At 42.0% G+C, this 15,004-nt stretch overlaps 1 protein-coding gene across 3 annotated transcripts in view; it reads left to right on the forward strand.

Moving 5' to 3' along the window:
• Window positions 1–15,004, forward strand: part of FRMD4B (FERM domain containing 4B) — a 370,979-nt gene that overhangs the window by 329,414 nt on the left and 26,561 nt on the right. For all 3 annotated transcript variants that reach the window (XM_054551889.2, XM_054551891.2, XM_054551890.2), the window contains one exon: window positions 13,456–13,532. In XM_054551889.2, coding sequence (XP_054407864.2) covers window positions 13,456–13,532 — 77 coding nt within the window. The remainder of the gene's footprint in view (window positions 1–13,455; window positions 13,533–15,004) is intronic.

Raw genomic sequence — 15,004 nt, forward strand, 5'->3', positions numbered from 1 at the left:
ACCTCCGCCTCCTGGATTCAAGCGATTCTCCTGCCTCAGCCTCCCGAGAAGCTGGGATTACAGGCGCCTGCCACCATGCCTGGCTAATTTTTGTATTTTTAGTAGAGACGGGTTTTCACCATGCTGACCAAGCTGGTCTCGAACTCCTGACCTCAGGCAATCCACCCACCTCAGGCCTCCCAAAGTGCTGGGATTACAGGCGTGAGCCACCACGCCTGGCCCATGTTATCACTTTCTTGCCTTCTCTTTCTGCATTTTTTTTAGGGGTGTCTACTCTGTGCCATTGCTTATTTCTTCCTTTCTTCTTTTGTTAAAATCTGACAATGGATTTTGCTTCCATATATTTGTTTTTTATGTCCAGACAATGTAAGGATTGAGGCTGTTCTACAAGTCCCTCTCCTGGCCTAGTTTGCACAAATGAAAGAATGCATAATTTAAAGGACCATAAGCACAGCCTTCTATTAAAGGAGGATCATGCTTCAGCTGTTTGTGTGGACCTGTGCAGGCTGCAAGTTTACCAATAGACCAGCAGGAATGAAGGTCAAATTGGCAAACTCTAATGAAACAAAGGCTATAATGAGAGGCCTTAAGGTGCTCAGCCTCTTGAGCCACATCCTGTCTTGTTACAATTAGGTGGCTTAAAAGCAGGCCAGAAGGAGGGAAATTTACGAGAATACGTACTAAGAATAAGAAAACTGATGCCGAAAGGCTGTTTTGAAGAGGAGTTTTTCCAAGATCTCCCAGCAGTGACCTTCAGACATTTCTGTATCAGTTATCACCTGTGAATGTTAAGGGTGGGGAGGTATTTGTTTGACCTCCCAGGGCATCCAGCAGATGCTCTTCAAGTCTTTTATTTATATGGCTTTTTTGCCAGTCTGGGGTGCCAACAAGTTGTTTTCAACCAGTGTGTAGTGTAGTTGAGTGATGCAGGGAAAGAGTTTGGGAGGCATCCCAACCTCTGCCCCTGGTGTCTATTTACCGTACCACCTTGAGCATGTTGTTTAATCTCTCTTTAAAAGTGGTTTTCTCATCTGCACAAGAGTATTGCCACCAACTGTGTAGGGTGGTTGTAAGACCTAGAGGACAAATTTAGCACCATAGCTGATACACCATCGTCATTAGTACTAGTGAGAGGACAGACGATAAAAAAGTATGGGAAATATTCTTGGATCACTGATTAGAGAGGGACACAACATTGCTACAAACCCACAGCTTTAGTGTGCTAAGAATCCACTCTCAAATTTTCTTTTCTTTTTTTTTTTTTTGAGATGGCGTTTCACTCTTGTTGCCCAGCCTGGAGTGCAATGGCACAATCTCAGGTCGGCTCACTGCAACCCCTGCTTCCCGGTTTGAAGCAATTCTCCTGCCTCAGCCTCCCAAGTAGCTGGAATTACAGGCATGCACCATCATGCCTGGCTAATTTTGTACTTTTAGCAGAGATGGAGTTTCACCATGTTGGTCAGGCTGATCTCGAACTCCTGACCTCAGATGATCCATCCAACTGAGCCTCCCAAAGTTCTGGGAATAGAGATGTGTGCCACCACACCCAGCCTCCACCTTCAAATTTTCTGTTTTCGGAGATGTGTAAGCACTTCTTTCACCTCCTAACTCATTAACCATCATGCCTGAAGGTGTGATGCAAATTAAAGGAAAAATTTTTAATCCAAAATTACAAACCGCAAACATTCAGGGTATTAAAAATTAAGACAATAAGCAGTTTTACTTTTTAATCCTCCCTTTGTGTATGAATATGTCATTGCAAACTATTAGAGAATGTGAAAACATACCAGAACTCAACTTAATTCCAAATGGTAAGACATTTGGACTTAGAGACTGATGAAGTTTCACTTAAAGAAAAAAAAAAAAAAGCAGCCTTGTATTCCTGAGTATTTATTGTTCAGTATTTCAAGGAAAAATGTCTGTTCTTCATGAAGAAGCAGACAGTGGGTCAGAGACTGAGCCAAGTATTAGTCTATGTCATGACAGATTTGTATCCCTTCGGCAAATACTTCCCCTGGGAAAACCAGAGCCTGTCAGATGGCAGAGATAAAATGACATACTGTTGAGGTGTCCATAGTGGGACAAAATGCTTTTCAAGATAAGTATCTTTTTGCATTATATCAAGCCAAGAAAGACTTCATCACCACAGGGCATGTGAAGGTGGGAAAAGTTTCTTAGCTTTCTGTTTCTGTCTCTATATGTATTGGAATTCCCAAATCCCTAAAGCCAAATGAATTAAGTAACAAGCACAAAAGTCTTCCTGTTTTCTTCTCAAACAACTACAAGGTTATTTTATTTAAAGACAGTGACTTGGTTATTTCTTTAAGCACAGCTATCTTGAGCATTTCTAAGCTCTTTCCACCATGACCGTACCACCTTGGACCTAGATTAGAAGCTACTTCTGACACTGCTGAAATTCCAGATGAGATTAACTGTAGGAGAAGAGAACATGGGTTGTTCTCTTTCTACATTAATGCCAAATAAAGCATGGTATGGAAGAAAATAATTGAATTGTAGAATGTCAACCAGAGACTGGTCCATCCTGTTTATAAAGTATGTATCTAAGCTTTAACCACACCAGTAATCAATCTGATTGTTAAAACCTTCTGCAGAGTCAGTGGGAGGAGAACTCCCATACTACAGCATGGATTTGAAATAAGAACCAGTTCTGCATTTCCTCTTACCAGCTGGCTGACTCAGAGCTGTCACTCAACCTTTCTGGGCCTTCATTTTCTTCAGCTATCAAATTGAGATAACTCTTGTCTGCTGTCCACCTCACAGATCATTGTGAGGACCCAATGAGTTAGTGAGTTATTTCACTAGTGGGTTATTTTCCCCTCCCCACCATCCTTTAATTTATAGAAAGTGTATCGTACAGCACGGTCTTTCTCTTCCCCTCCCATAGTTGATCACAATTAGAATTTTAAGCAGTTCTCGTAAAACATGGAACTTTTAGAAAATTGGTTGGGTATTGGTGAAGAAGATGGAAAGAGGGAGGCCTAGGCAGGCTCCTCTGTCATTTGGAAAGTACGAACTCTGAGTGCAAGGGCAGCTTGGGAGGTATTGTCTCTAGGTGGGTGGCCCTGGGCAAAGCTTTAACTCAAGATGTTCTTTTATTTTTTTGAGATGGAGTCTCTCTCTGTCACCCAGGCTGGAGTGCAGTGGTGTCATCTTGGCTCAGTGCAACCTCCACCTCCCAGGTTCAAGCCATTCTTCTGCCTCAGCCTCCTGAGTAGCTGGGCTATAGGCGCATGCCACCACACCCATCTAATTTTTGTATTTTTAGTAGAGATGGGGTTTCACCATGTTGGCCAGGCTGGTCTCGAACCCCTGACTTCGTGATCCGCCCGCCTCAGCCTCCCAAAGTGCTGGGATTACAGGCGTGAGCCACCGCGCCTGGCATAACTCAAGATGTTCTATTACTAAAAATAAGGAAAAATAGATCCTGGGGGAGATCAGTAGTTTCTGTCACACTGTATTTGTTTCCTTTGAAGTCTTTGGAGGGATGAGTGGTGAGAAACAAGTAAGCAAAGAAATAAAGACATAATTATAAATTTTTAATTATGTTTGATGGAAACAAATGAGATGGAGGGACAGTAATGGGATGCAGGGAGGGGACATTTGGTGTGTTCAGGGAAAGCCTCTCTGAGGAAGGTGATGTTTAACCTGAGACCTGAAGGGCAGAAAGCTCATAAAGAACAGTATGGCTTGTTCTCATAAAAGAACAGGGTATGCCAATGGGAAGGAGATAGGCATGTTATAAAACCAGGAGAAGGCCAGTTGCAGTGGCTCAGCCTGTAATCCCAGCACTTTGGGAAGCCGACGTAGGCCGATCACTTGAGGTCTGGAGTACCAGATCAGCCTGGCCAACATGGTGAAGCCCCATCTCTACTAAAAATACAAAAATTAGGCCAGGTGTGGTGGCTCATGCCTATAATCCCAGCAGTTTGGGAGGCTGAGGTGGGTAGATCACCTGAGGTCAGGAGTTGGAGACCAGCCTGGCCAACATGGTGAAACCCCGTCTCTACTAAAATATAAAAAATTAGCCGGGTGTGGTGGTGGGTGCCTGTAATCTCAGCTGCTCAGGAGGCTGAGGCAGGAGAATTGCTTGAACCCGGGAGGTGGAGGTTGCAGTGAGCCAGGATCACACCATTGCACTCTAGCCTGGGTGACAGAGCAAGACTGTCTAAAAAAATAAATAAAAATACAAAAATTAGCCAGATGTGGTGGCGGGTGCCCATAATCCCAGCTACTTGGGAGGCTGAGGCAGGAGAATTGCTTGAACCCAGGAAGCAGAAGTTACAGTGAGCCAAGATGGCACCACTGCACACCACTGTAGCTAGAGTTTATGGAGTTCCATGTAGAAATGGAAGATGCTGCTAGAAGAAAAGGAAGTGGCTGCTGGACAGGCAGAACCATCAGATGTCCATTGTTTTTTCTTTTATTTTTTGTTTTGAGATGGAGTCTCACTCTGTCATCAGGCTGGAGTGCATTGGCCCGATCTTGGCTCACCGCAACCTCTGCTTCCCAAGTTCAAGTGATTCTCCTGCCTCAGCCTCACGAGTAGCTGGGAGTATAGGCACGTCCCACCACGCCCAGCTAATTTTTGTATTTTTAGTAGAGATGGGGTTTCACCATGTTGGCCAGGATGGTTTCGATCTCTTGACCTCGTGATCCACCTGCCTCGGCCTCCCAAAGTGCTGGGATTACAGGCGTGAGCCACCTTGCCTGACTGTCCATTGTTTTTTCTATTCCTTTACATGTGTAAGCATTTACCACATGGTTGAACTGTTGGCACATGAAGAAAAATGAAAGGTAGCTCATAAATAGGATTGACTAGTCTGAATGCAGAGAAAAGCAATTAGTACATAAAGCACTGTAAAAAATAGTTCTATGAAGAGGCATAAACAGTAAAGATATATTTTCTTTCTTTCTTTCTTTTTTTTTTTTTTTTAAAGACATAGGTTCTATCTCTGTTGCCCAGGCTGGACTGCAGAGTCGTAATGATAATTCACTGCAGCCTCAAACTCCTCAGTTCAAGCAGTCCTCCCACCTCAGCCTCTCAAGTAGCTAGGACTATAGGCATGCGCCATCATATCCCACTAATTTTTTAAATTCTGTTATGGAGACAGGGTCTTACTATGTTGCCCAAGCTGGTCTTGAACTCATGGCCTCAAGTGATCCTCCCACCTCAGCCTCCCAAAGTGCTGGGATTATAAACGTGAGCCATTGTGCTTGTCCAAAGTTTCTTTATTATATACTTGTGACCAATGATTGGCTGGTTTGGGACTTTTTTTTTGGTAGCAAGGCTTCATTGATAAGCTAAAGTTGTCAAATTCATCTATCTTTACATTTCTAACTATAGAGTGCAATGTACCTGATTTTATGCTCCCCTCCACCAAAAAAAATGTATTAAGCTCATTGCATTTACAGGGGCCCTGAATGAGTACTTTATATTCTTTGTCTCATTTAAGGAAAAAGCCACAATCCCTGCCATCAAGTACCTGCCAATCTATCTGGAAAGGAAGAATGTATTCAAAATTAGGTATTTTATTGAAAATATTTAATAACCAGACTAGGTACAAAGCCACAAGAAGGGATACCAGTTGTAAATATCCATAACAGTTATACAGGTGCCCAGAGCAGTAACTCAGCCCTGGTGGCATCAAATACATCAGTGAGCATGCTAATGAGAGTCTTAACAGGAAGTCATTACATCAGCCCTGGAAGGTTAGAGATTCGGCCACAGAGGAAACTTGGGTGTGATGACATCCTTTTAGGTGGTCTGGTTTTTACGTTATACATTTCCCAATACCCAGAACTTCTTCATCTAAACTTTTCTGAAAATACTCAGGGGTTTTACTCCTTGTTTTTAAGATATGGGTTTTTGTTTTGTTTTGTTTTGTTTTGAGATGGAGTGTCACTCTGTCGCCCAGGCTGGAGTGCAGTGGCACGATCTCAGCTCACTGCAACCTCCGCCTCCTGTGTTCAAGCAATTTTCCTGCCTCAGCCTCCCGAGTAGCTGGGACTACAGGTGCACGTCACCACGCCTGGCTAATTTTTGTATTTTTAGCAGAGATGGGGTTTCACCATTGGTCAGGCTGGTCTCGAACTCCTGACTTTAGGCAATCCACCCACCCCGGCCTCCCAAAGTACTGGAATTACAGGTGTGAGCCACCACACCTGGCCAAGATATGGTGTTTTATTTGTAAGGTTATGAGATCATATCTGAAAAAAACATTCACTACCACAGCGTATACCATTTGGGTACTTTTATGAGATTTTAGTTCAGCACAGCTGACTCTTCTAGTCTGGTCAATTGTAAGCCCCTCTAGTGGGTAGCATTTGCATATATAAAGCAATGTGAACAGGCATAGTTGAAAGAAATAGAACTCCAGAATTAATTGTTTCGGAGTAAAAATTGTTATATCCTTCATCAGCACATTTCACCTACCAAAGCCTAGTTATATCACCAAATATTATCCTCTAAGTCAGGGTTTCCCAATCTCAGCGCCATAGACATTTAGGGCCATATAGTTCTCTGTTGTGGGGGGCATCATATTCTGTGCACTGTAAGCATCCCTGGTCTCTACTCTCTACATGCTAGTAGCGTCCTACCCTCCAGTGTGTTAACCAAAAATGTCTGCAAGCATCACCACGTGTCCTGACATTGATGGTTGGGAGGAGTAGGAGGGGTGCAAAAATCACCACAGGTTGAGAATCACTAAGAAAAATTAAAGGGGCTCAGGCTGGGCATGGTGGCTCATGCCTATAATCCCAGCACTTTAGGAGGCCAAGGCAGGAGGATTCCTTGAGCCCAGGAGTTCAAGACCAGCCTGGGCAACACGGGGAGACCCCATCTCTATAAGAAATTAAAAAATTAGCCTCCAATGAAATACCCCCAGTGAAATAAACAGAAATATAGTCAGGTGTGGTAGCATGTACCTATTGTCCCAGCTACTCAGAAGGTCGAGATCAGAGGATCACGAGCCCGAGAAGTCAAGGCTGCTGCAGTGAGCTGTGATCCTGCCACTGTACTCTAGCCTAGGTGACAGACCAAGACCCTACCTCATATAAAAAAAAAAAAAAATTAAAGGGACTCAGTCCTATCCCACAAATGGCTGCTGTAATTGCTTTCTTTTTTGTTTGAGGAAGAAATAAGAATTACTCTTTTTTCTCCTTTTTTTTTTTTTTTTTTTGTTAAAAAAATAACAGATGCCCATATAGCACTCTTCCCAGATAAGACACGCAGGATGACATGCTGTGATTACACATTGGGGATCTTGGAGCCTGGCTGTATTTATGTATCGATATCTGCCCCTATTTAGCTGTGTGACCTTGGTCAATTTAACCTCTCTGAGCCTCAGTTTTCTCTTCTGCACAATGAGACTAAAATAGTACTGCCCCATGTGGTTGTTGGGAAGACGCCATAAGATAATAGATGCAACATCTTAGTGCTCCAGCTGAGCACTTAGTTTATGCCAGCTGGCACTGTTGGTGTTAACTGTGCGTATTTGTTGTATGACTGTCACTTTGACAGCCTGTATCCTCCTTGAGGGCAGAGACTTTGTCTCAGTCACATAAACATTTGATGGAAAGAAGGTAGATCAATTGGGCTTTATAGAAGCCTATAATTCTGTGAAATTCCAGAAGGTACTAACAGTATATGCATCACGTGTAATCTTTCAAAATGAAAAAAGAATAAATCAATAATATAGTGATTTTGTTTGGCTTCAGGTAATAATAGCAGGGGGATCCCCCACCGTGTGAGTCATTGATGTACAGTCATACACTGCAGCTGTGACTGTCTCAAATTTAGTCATTTCCAGGCGAATTTGCAGTTAAATGATTAACCTATAGGTACTATGAGTTGCCATTAAAAAGCCAAGCCTCTCCTGATGTCTTTCCTGTCCCAGCCTAGTGTGAAGCCTTTAGGTGGCATCTACTTTCAATTCATCAAGATTTAAAAAGACAGCTTGATCCTTTTTGTCCAAGGCTTTCCTTGGGTCTTTCATGCCCCTGGGAAGGTCCTCCTAGCACATGGCAGGTGCATACTTCTCAGCATTTTTGTACATGCTGGGACACATTCCTCCTTTCCTGGGTACCTGGGGCAGGAGGGAGTTTGCTTTGTCTGCCTGTGGGGCGTGCCGTGACCAGCCCCTGCCTCCTCATTTGTGTCCTCCATGATACAGAAATGGTGAGCAAATTTCCTACCTAGAGGGTGTATCAGGAAACCCCCAATGAAATAAACAGAAATAGAGCAGGCAGTTTTTATAAAGCCCGAAACTCACAGAATTGGAAGTCTGAGTGACACAGATATGTTAACAGAATAACCCAACTGTTTCTCAACAATGGAAAGATGTGGAATCCAGACAGCAGTTTTTGCTTTTGTTTCTGCTATTAAGTGACTGCCCTCCATGTGATAAAATTGGAGAGGTGAACTGAGTTCTTCATTACAAATACAGCTGACTTTATTTCTTACTGAATTTTGATTCTGAACCAGGCACTGGGCTAAGTGCTTCGCAAACATAGTTTCCCTGACCCCTTCCGACAACTCTCTGAGGTGGGTGTTGGTGGTCCCATTTTACAGATGCAGACACTGAGATTCAGGAAAGTTAAGCAGCTTGCCAAATGCAACACAGCTAGAAGTGGCAGTACCAGAATGCTAACCAAGGCAATCTGACTTGGTTCACTTGGTTCTTGTGAGCCCCACAATGGAAGGGCTCTGTCCATTACTTGCTGACAAGAACAAGACCTCGAACATACACAGCACTCAAGAAATATCTGTTGATTGAAAAGGAATGAATAAATGACTCCAAAAGCTACTGAAATACATATCTGAAATATAAGTACCGTGTCTCCTAAAAGTCCCTCTGCTTTTCCTTATAGTATTTTTCTTTCTTTCTTTCTTTTTTCTTTTTTTGCTAAAGTTTGACAGCCTCAGATATTTAGGAACCATTATAATAGTGGGGTGGGACAGGGCAGGGGTGATTTCTTGTAGTTCTTTAAGTCTATAAAAGTGACTGGAATCTAACTAAATATTGATTATAGATTTCAACAAAGTGGCTTAAATATTCAACACATTCATTTCATTAAATAAAGTGTAATCATCTGCAGCAAATTATTCTGAAACCATCAACACTTTTTTTTTTTTTTACTTAGGGTTAAGGGAATTTCTTGTGATTACAATATTTTATACAGTTCACTTTCAAAATACGGCTTGATTGCACCATGATTTTCTGTGTCAGTTTTAAATTTTTTACACTTTATTTTTTTAAGATCTGTAACCTTAAGATATTCTCCTTCTGTTGTAATTTCTTGATTATCTCTTTGTTAATGTTATTTATGCTGCTCCTCTTATCTATTTACTTTTGCAATTGCAAAGTAATCCCAAATATTATTTTTCTGTCACTCTCTGCGTCCTTCTTTTGATACCAAAGGGCACAACTAATGATTCAAGATGAGTGTAGAGCAGAAAGAAATCTGGAAGACCTAATTTATAGTTTTATTTTCACCTTACAACTATTTCCCTTTCATCACTAGCAGCATAGATTTTATCTAAAAACAACATAGTGTTCAAACTCGTAGCTTCTAGTAGGTGCCACATAATAATAAATACTCATTAATGGTTATTATTATGCTTATATAATGATCACTTTAGAAAACATTCTAGTTCCATACTCTTAACTGTATTACAAGACAAATAAAGCTCCTCTTTTTTTTTTTTTTTTTAAATCTCTAAGGGTGAAAATTTTGGCTTGGGCAAAATACATTTTTCTGTTTTAATATGAAAATTACAAGTGTATGTGTACATATGCATGCATATATTTTATATATACACACACACACACATATATGTCATAGTCCTACCCTATATGGACACCAATATTGTCCAAATAATAGAAAATGGGAAGCATACTTAGCTTCCTTGTATCTTCCTTTAAACTTTGATTTCTTTCCTCTAATACAGACCATTGGTCTGAAATCCCTTCATAACTTTTCTTTTTCTTGAGACGGATTTTCGCTCTTATCGCCAAGGTTGGATTGCGGTTGTGTGATCTCGGCTCAATGCAACCTCCGCCTACCTGGTTCAAGTGATTCTCCTGCCTCAGCCTCCCAAATAGCTGGGAGTATAGACTCTCGCACCATACCCTGCTAGTTTTTGTATTTTTAGTAGACGTGGGGTTTCACCATGTTGGTCAGGCTGGTCCCAAACTCCTGACCTCAGGTGATCCACCCGCCTCGGCCTCCCAAAGTGCTGGGATTGCAGGCATGAGCCACTGCGCCCGGCTAAGCCACCACTCCCAGCCCCTCTCATGATTTTGACCAGAGGGTGCCTTTTTTTTTATCTTCTAAGATAAACACTGGAGAAAGGGAGGTGAATGAACACCGTTCAACTGCCTGCCCTGTGCCAGGTGCTGTCTGAGGCAAGGGGTGGGACAGGGCATGAGCCCTGCATGAGCAATCTTTCAGCAAATGAATTCACCTCAGCTCCATTGCCGTTTTTAGAGCGGCACCCTGGCCCTCGGATATGAAGAGTCCAGAAATAAAAACACAATAGGAGAATGATTTCAGCAATTTCAAAAGAAAAACCAGCTTATATCCAGCTGCCAGCTAGATAAAGTACCACTACAATTAGAACTATTTTCCTAGCAACTTCAAATATTGAAAATCATTAAAATGGTAATAATATTTAATGTTTAAAACAGGGATCTCCCAACTGATTAGATGGTGAAAATCTCACTCTTGTATAAAACAGACCAACCTGTATTCATTTTATATATATAAACTTTTATTATTTTAATTTTGAGAAATTCCAAGAGTCCTAAAAATATGACAATACCTGTAAAACCACTTAAATAGATGTTACTAATATTTTGTCATTTACTTCATCCTGTTTTTATTAATAAAAGAAAACATTACTAATGATATTGAGGTTTCTATACAACGTACCCCTCATACCATCTGCTCCCAGAAGCAATCACTGAATTTTGTATCATTCCAATCCACATTTATATTATTATATGCACATATATGAAATCATACTTTGCACAAACTTTCAAGATTTCAGGCGGGGGAATGAACTGCCCTCTGCCTTTCATACTTAAAACCCAGTCTTGTTCCCATAACCTTGTGCAAACCCAGTTACAATCCAGTTATTTCAAATTCTCTAAGCCGAAGTCCTTCGCCTTTTAAGTAGAGTTTTTGCTTGCAGGGAGCATATTTGCTCTCAATGCAGGGATAGGCTGAATGGAGTCCAAAGCGCTAGGGTTTCACATTTGTAAGTGATAAGAGGGGGAGGTGGTGACTTTCAGAGATCATGTTTCAAGTCCAGCCCTGGTTTTTATGTGTGTGGGAATGGACGCAAAGGAAAACACAGCTGAGCTGCATTGTAACTCTTCCTGTAGAACCTGTTCATGTCCAGGGTGAGTAAACTAGGGTAGAAATGTCTTCCTAAAACAGCCTCTGGTGAAATTCGTCCTTGGATTCAAAGCAACTTCCTAGGAAGTATCAGGCAAATCCCAACTGCCCTCCATTTTAGAAAGGTCTCTTTTCTGGGAAAATCTGCCACTGAGAACTTTGCCCTCCTCTCCCTGATGGGAGGAAGGAGTAGAGTTAGGGAGGTGTCACTCAGGAGAGTTGCTGATGTCAGTAGTGTGTCAGCCGTGGGAGGCTCAGTTTGTGAAATTGAGTTACACCTAAGTGTCTTATGAAACTCAGTTCAGAACTAACCGGAGCTGCCGTCTAGGAGGGGGGAGGTCGGAAGAACCCTGAGGTTTTCCCTCACATTTCTGTCCCATTTTTGGAACCTCTGGATTTAAAGAAATGAAAACCTCAAGTGTGTGGAGATTTTAAGAAGTAGGTATGTAACTTTATACTTTTATTAATTCTTCTTTGAACATGAGTGAGTGTTATAGTTACAGACAGCTATGTGTGCGGACCACGGAGGGCTGTGTTTTTAGGGTGTGCTGGTTTATTTCACTGTTTGGAATTGGGGGGTCCAGTCTGAACACTTTTTTCCCATGCCTGCATATGTATAGAAACCTTGAGCTCATTTTGTTCCTTTACATGATGAGGTTTACATGTCTGTGAAAAGCCTGGGTTCCCGTATGTCAGGAAATGGTTTTGCTGACAGTACATTGCAGAGAAGTACTTATTGTATAGACTATTAAAAATAATCTTTTAAGATTCTTTGAACATAATTTTAAAATCCAGCTGAAGTCTAATAATATAATGAAACCTCTCTGCTGTTATTTCCTTAATCAAGTCTGGGGGCAGAGAAGAGGAATTTGACCATGAAGTCCAAGTTGACAGGACAAACCAAGGCTCAGGATAGTATAGTGTCTTATAAAGAGCTTAGGGAGCAGCCCAGAAAACACAGCAAGGCATCCTCAATGCTGTGAATGAGCTGCTTTCTATCAAATTATTTGGTTTTCAAATGCACATTGCTAGTAAAGTTTGTTCCTCCCAATCAAACTGACGGCACTGAGTGCAGCAACAGAGTATCAGTAGTGTGTATATCAGAGTGTACAGACATTGGGAGCTATGTTCAAAAACTGGAGGTTCTAGCTCAGAAACCAAGAAGAGACTCTGGTGTTCCCTCCTGCCCCTTCTCTGCCCCCAATTACTGGTGCTAGGTTTCTGCGGCATTTAGGGGAACTCTCTTCATAGGTAGGAAACTGGTATCTCAGAGAATCACCCCTGCATGGGGGTTCCATTTTACTTTCACTTTGCATTCTTTTGAAATTCAATCTCTGATGTTATTGAGATATCCCTTTGAATATCTTTCCATTTAACTATGAAATCAACATCTTTGAGAAGGCTGGTGCTTACTGGAATCTGTGCAGATTTCCTTATTATATAGTTGAGTCAGAGGAAAAATAGTATACATGTTCTTCCACAGATGGTTGGTTTTATTGTTCAAGGAAGATTTATTGGTGAGGTGAATCTTGTTTTTTTGAGATGGAGTCTCGCTCTGTCGCCCAGGCTGGAGTGCAGTGGCGCGATCTGGGCTCACTGCTACCTCCGCCTCCCAGGTTCACGTCATTCTCCTGCCTCAGCCTCCCGAGTAGCTGGGACTACAGGCGCCTGCCACCACGCCCGGCTAATTTTTTGTGTGTTTTTAGTAGAGACGGTTTCACCGTGTTAGCCAGGATGGTCTCGATCCCCTGACCTCACGATCCGCCTGCCTCGGCCTCCCAAAGTGCTGGGATTACAGGTGTGAGCCACTGCGCCTGGCCGAGGTAAATCTTAATAGTTAAAGATTGCTGCCAGAAGAAGGAATAAAATGGTTTCAGGTCATAGTTGATTTGTAAAAAGGCTGAATCACATATTCATGTTTCATCGTATCAGTGTACCTTCTTGGAGCTTATAATTGTTTGATTATTAAGCTGATTTATAGACTTAGTAAAAATAAGAATAAATAACACTTCCTGGCTTTTCTGTTTTCTTTAGTTATTCCAATGGAAACAGCTAGAGAACTTATATTTCCGTGAGAAAAAATTTGCTGTTGAAGTTCATGATCCACGAAGGTGAGGATCAAAGACTTTTCTCTGTATGACCCAGTTACAAATAATGCTGCTATCAACATTTGTGTACAAGTTTTTATATGAACATATGTTTTCATTTTTCTTGGGTATATACCTAGGAATGGAATTGCTGGGTCAAATGGTAACTATCTTTAACCCTTTGAGGAACAGCAAGGCTGCTTTTCAAAGTGCTGCACCATTTTACATCCCAAGCAGCAGTATATGTGGTTCCAATGCCGACACATCCTCACCGACACTTGTTATTTTTAGTTTTGTGTGCATGTATAGTTTATGCCATCCTAGTGGGTTGAAGTGGTACCTTCTTGTGGTTTTGATTTGCACGTCCCTCATGACTAATGACGGCTGAGCATCTTTTCATGTGCTGCTTAGCTATTCCTATATCTTTAGTAGAGAAATGTCTATTCAGATCTTTTGCTCATTTAAAATGTTGGTGTTCTTGGTCATTAAAAAAAAAAAAAGCCAAATTACCAACATGAACTGAAGTCAGGTAGTGGGTTCTCAAATATCTTAGGAGAAATCCCGCCGCCCCCGCCCCCACCCCCAACCGCCAAGACAGAGTCTTACTCTGTCACCCAGACTGCAGTGCAGTGGCGCAGTCTTGGCTCACTGCAACCTCCACCTCCCAGGGTCAAGTGATGCTCATGCCTCAGCCTCCCAAGTAGCTGGGAGTACATGCATGCACCACCACGCCAAGCTAATTTTTGTATTTTTAGTAGAGACGGTCTTTCACCATGTTGGCCAGGCTGGTCTCAAACTCCTGACCTCAGGTGATCCGCCCGTCTTGGCCTCCCAAAGTGCTGAGCCATGGCGCCCGGCCTTAGAAATTCTTAATCAGTCCTTAGTGGGTACTTTTCAGTCCCAAGATGGTTATGGATGTTTAGAGGCCAGAGGGATGGGAGGAAATACCTGTGATAAAAGGTGACCTGAAGAGATAAGCCAAATTCCTACAAAGAACATTAGTACCACGTCACACACACACAGTCTGTCTGCCTCTTGCCTGTTCTCTCTCTCTTTCTCTCTCTCTCTCTCTCTCTCACTTCCCCTCCCTCCCTTCTCCCCCCTGCCCCTCTCCCCCTCTCCCTCCTCCTTTCTCCTCCCCCCTCCCCTTTCCTCTTTCCATCTGGTGTACAAGCAGCACTCTGGACAGTTTTGGACTTGCATATTTTCAGCCATTATCATTAAGTGCATTCTCTGATAATGTCAGAACCGGCCAAATCTACCTAGATCTGAAATGCTCTTTTACCTTGAATTAGGTACTCATCCCATACTTGGTTGCTGTATCTTTAAAATCTTATCCCATTTATTCCTTACCACTTGTGATAGCTACACATCCTTAGAGTTTCTAACTAAATGTTTTTGTATAATCTCTAATTTGACTGATTCTTTATCAGCTTTTGAGTTCATGTGTATGTGTTTTTAAACATGCTGTTTATCCAGAAAGAGATTACTTAGGT

Source organism: Pongo abelii, chromosome 2 (assembly GCF_028885655.2).
Source record: "Pongo abelii isolate AG06213 chromosome 2, NHGRI_mPonAbe1-v2.0_pri, whole genome shotgun sequence".
Classification (NCBI taxonomy): domain Eukaryota; kingdom Metazoa; phylum Chordata; class Mammalia; order Primates; family Hominidae; genus Pongo; species Pongo abelii.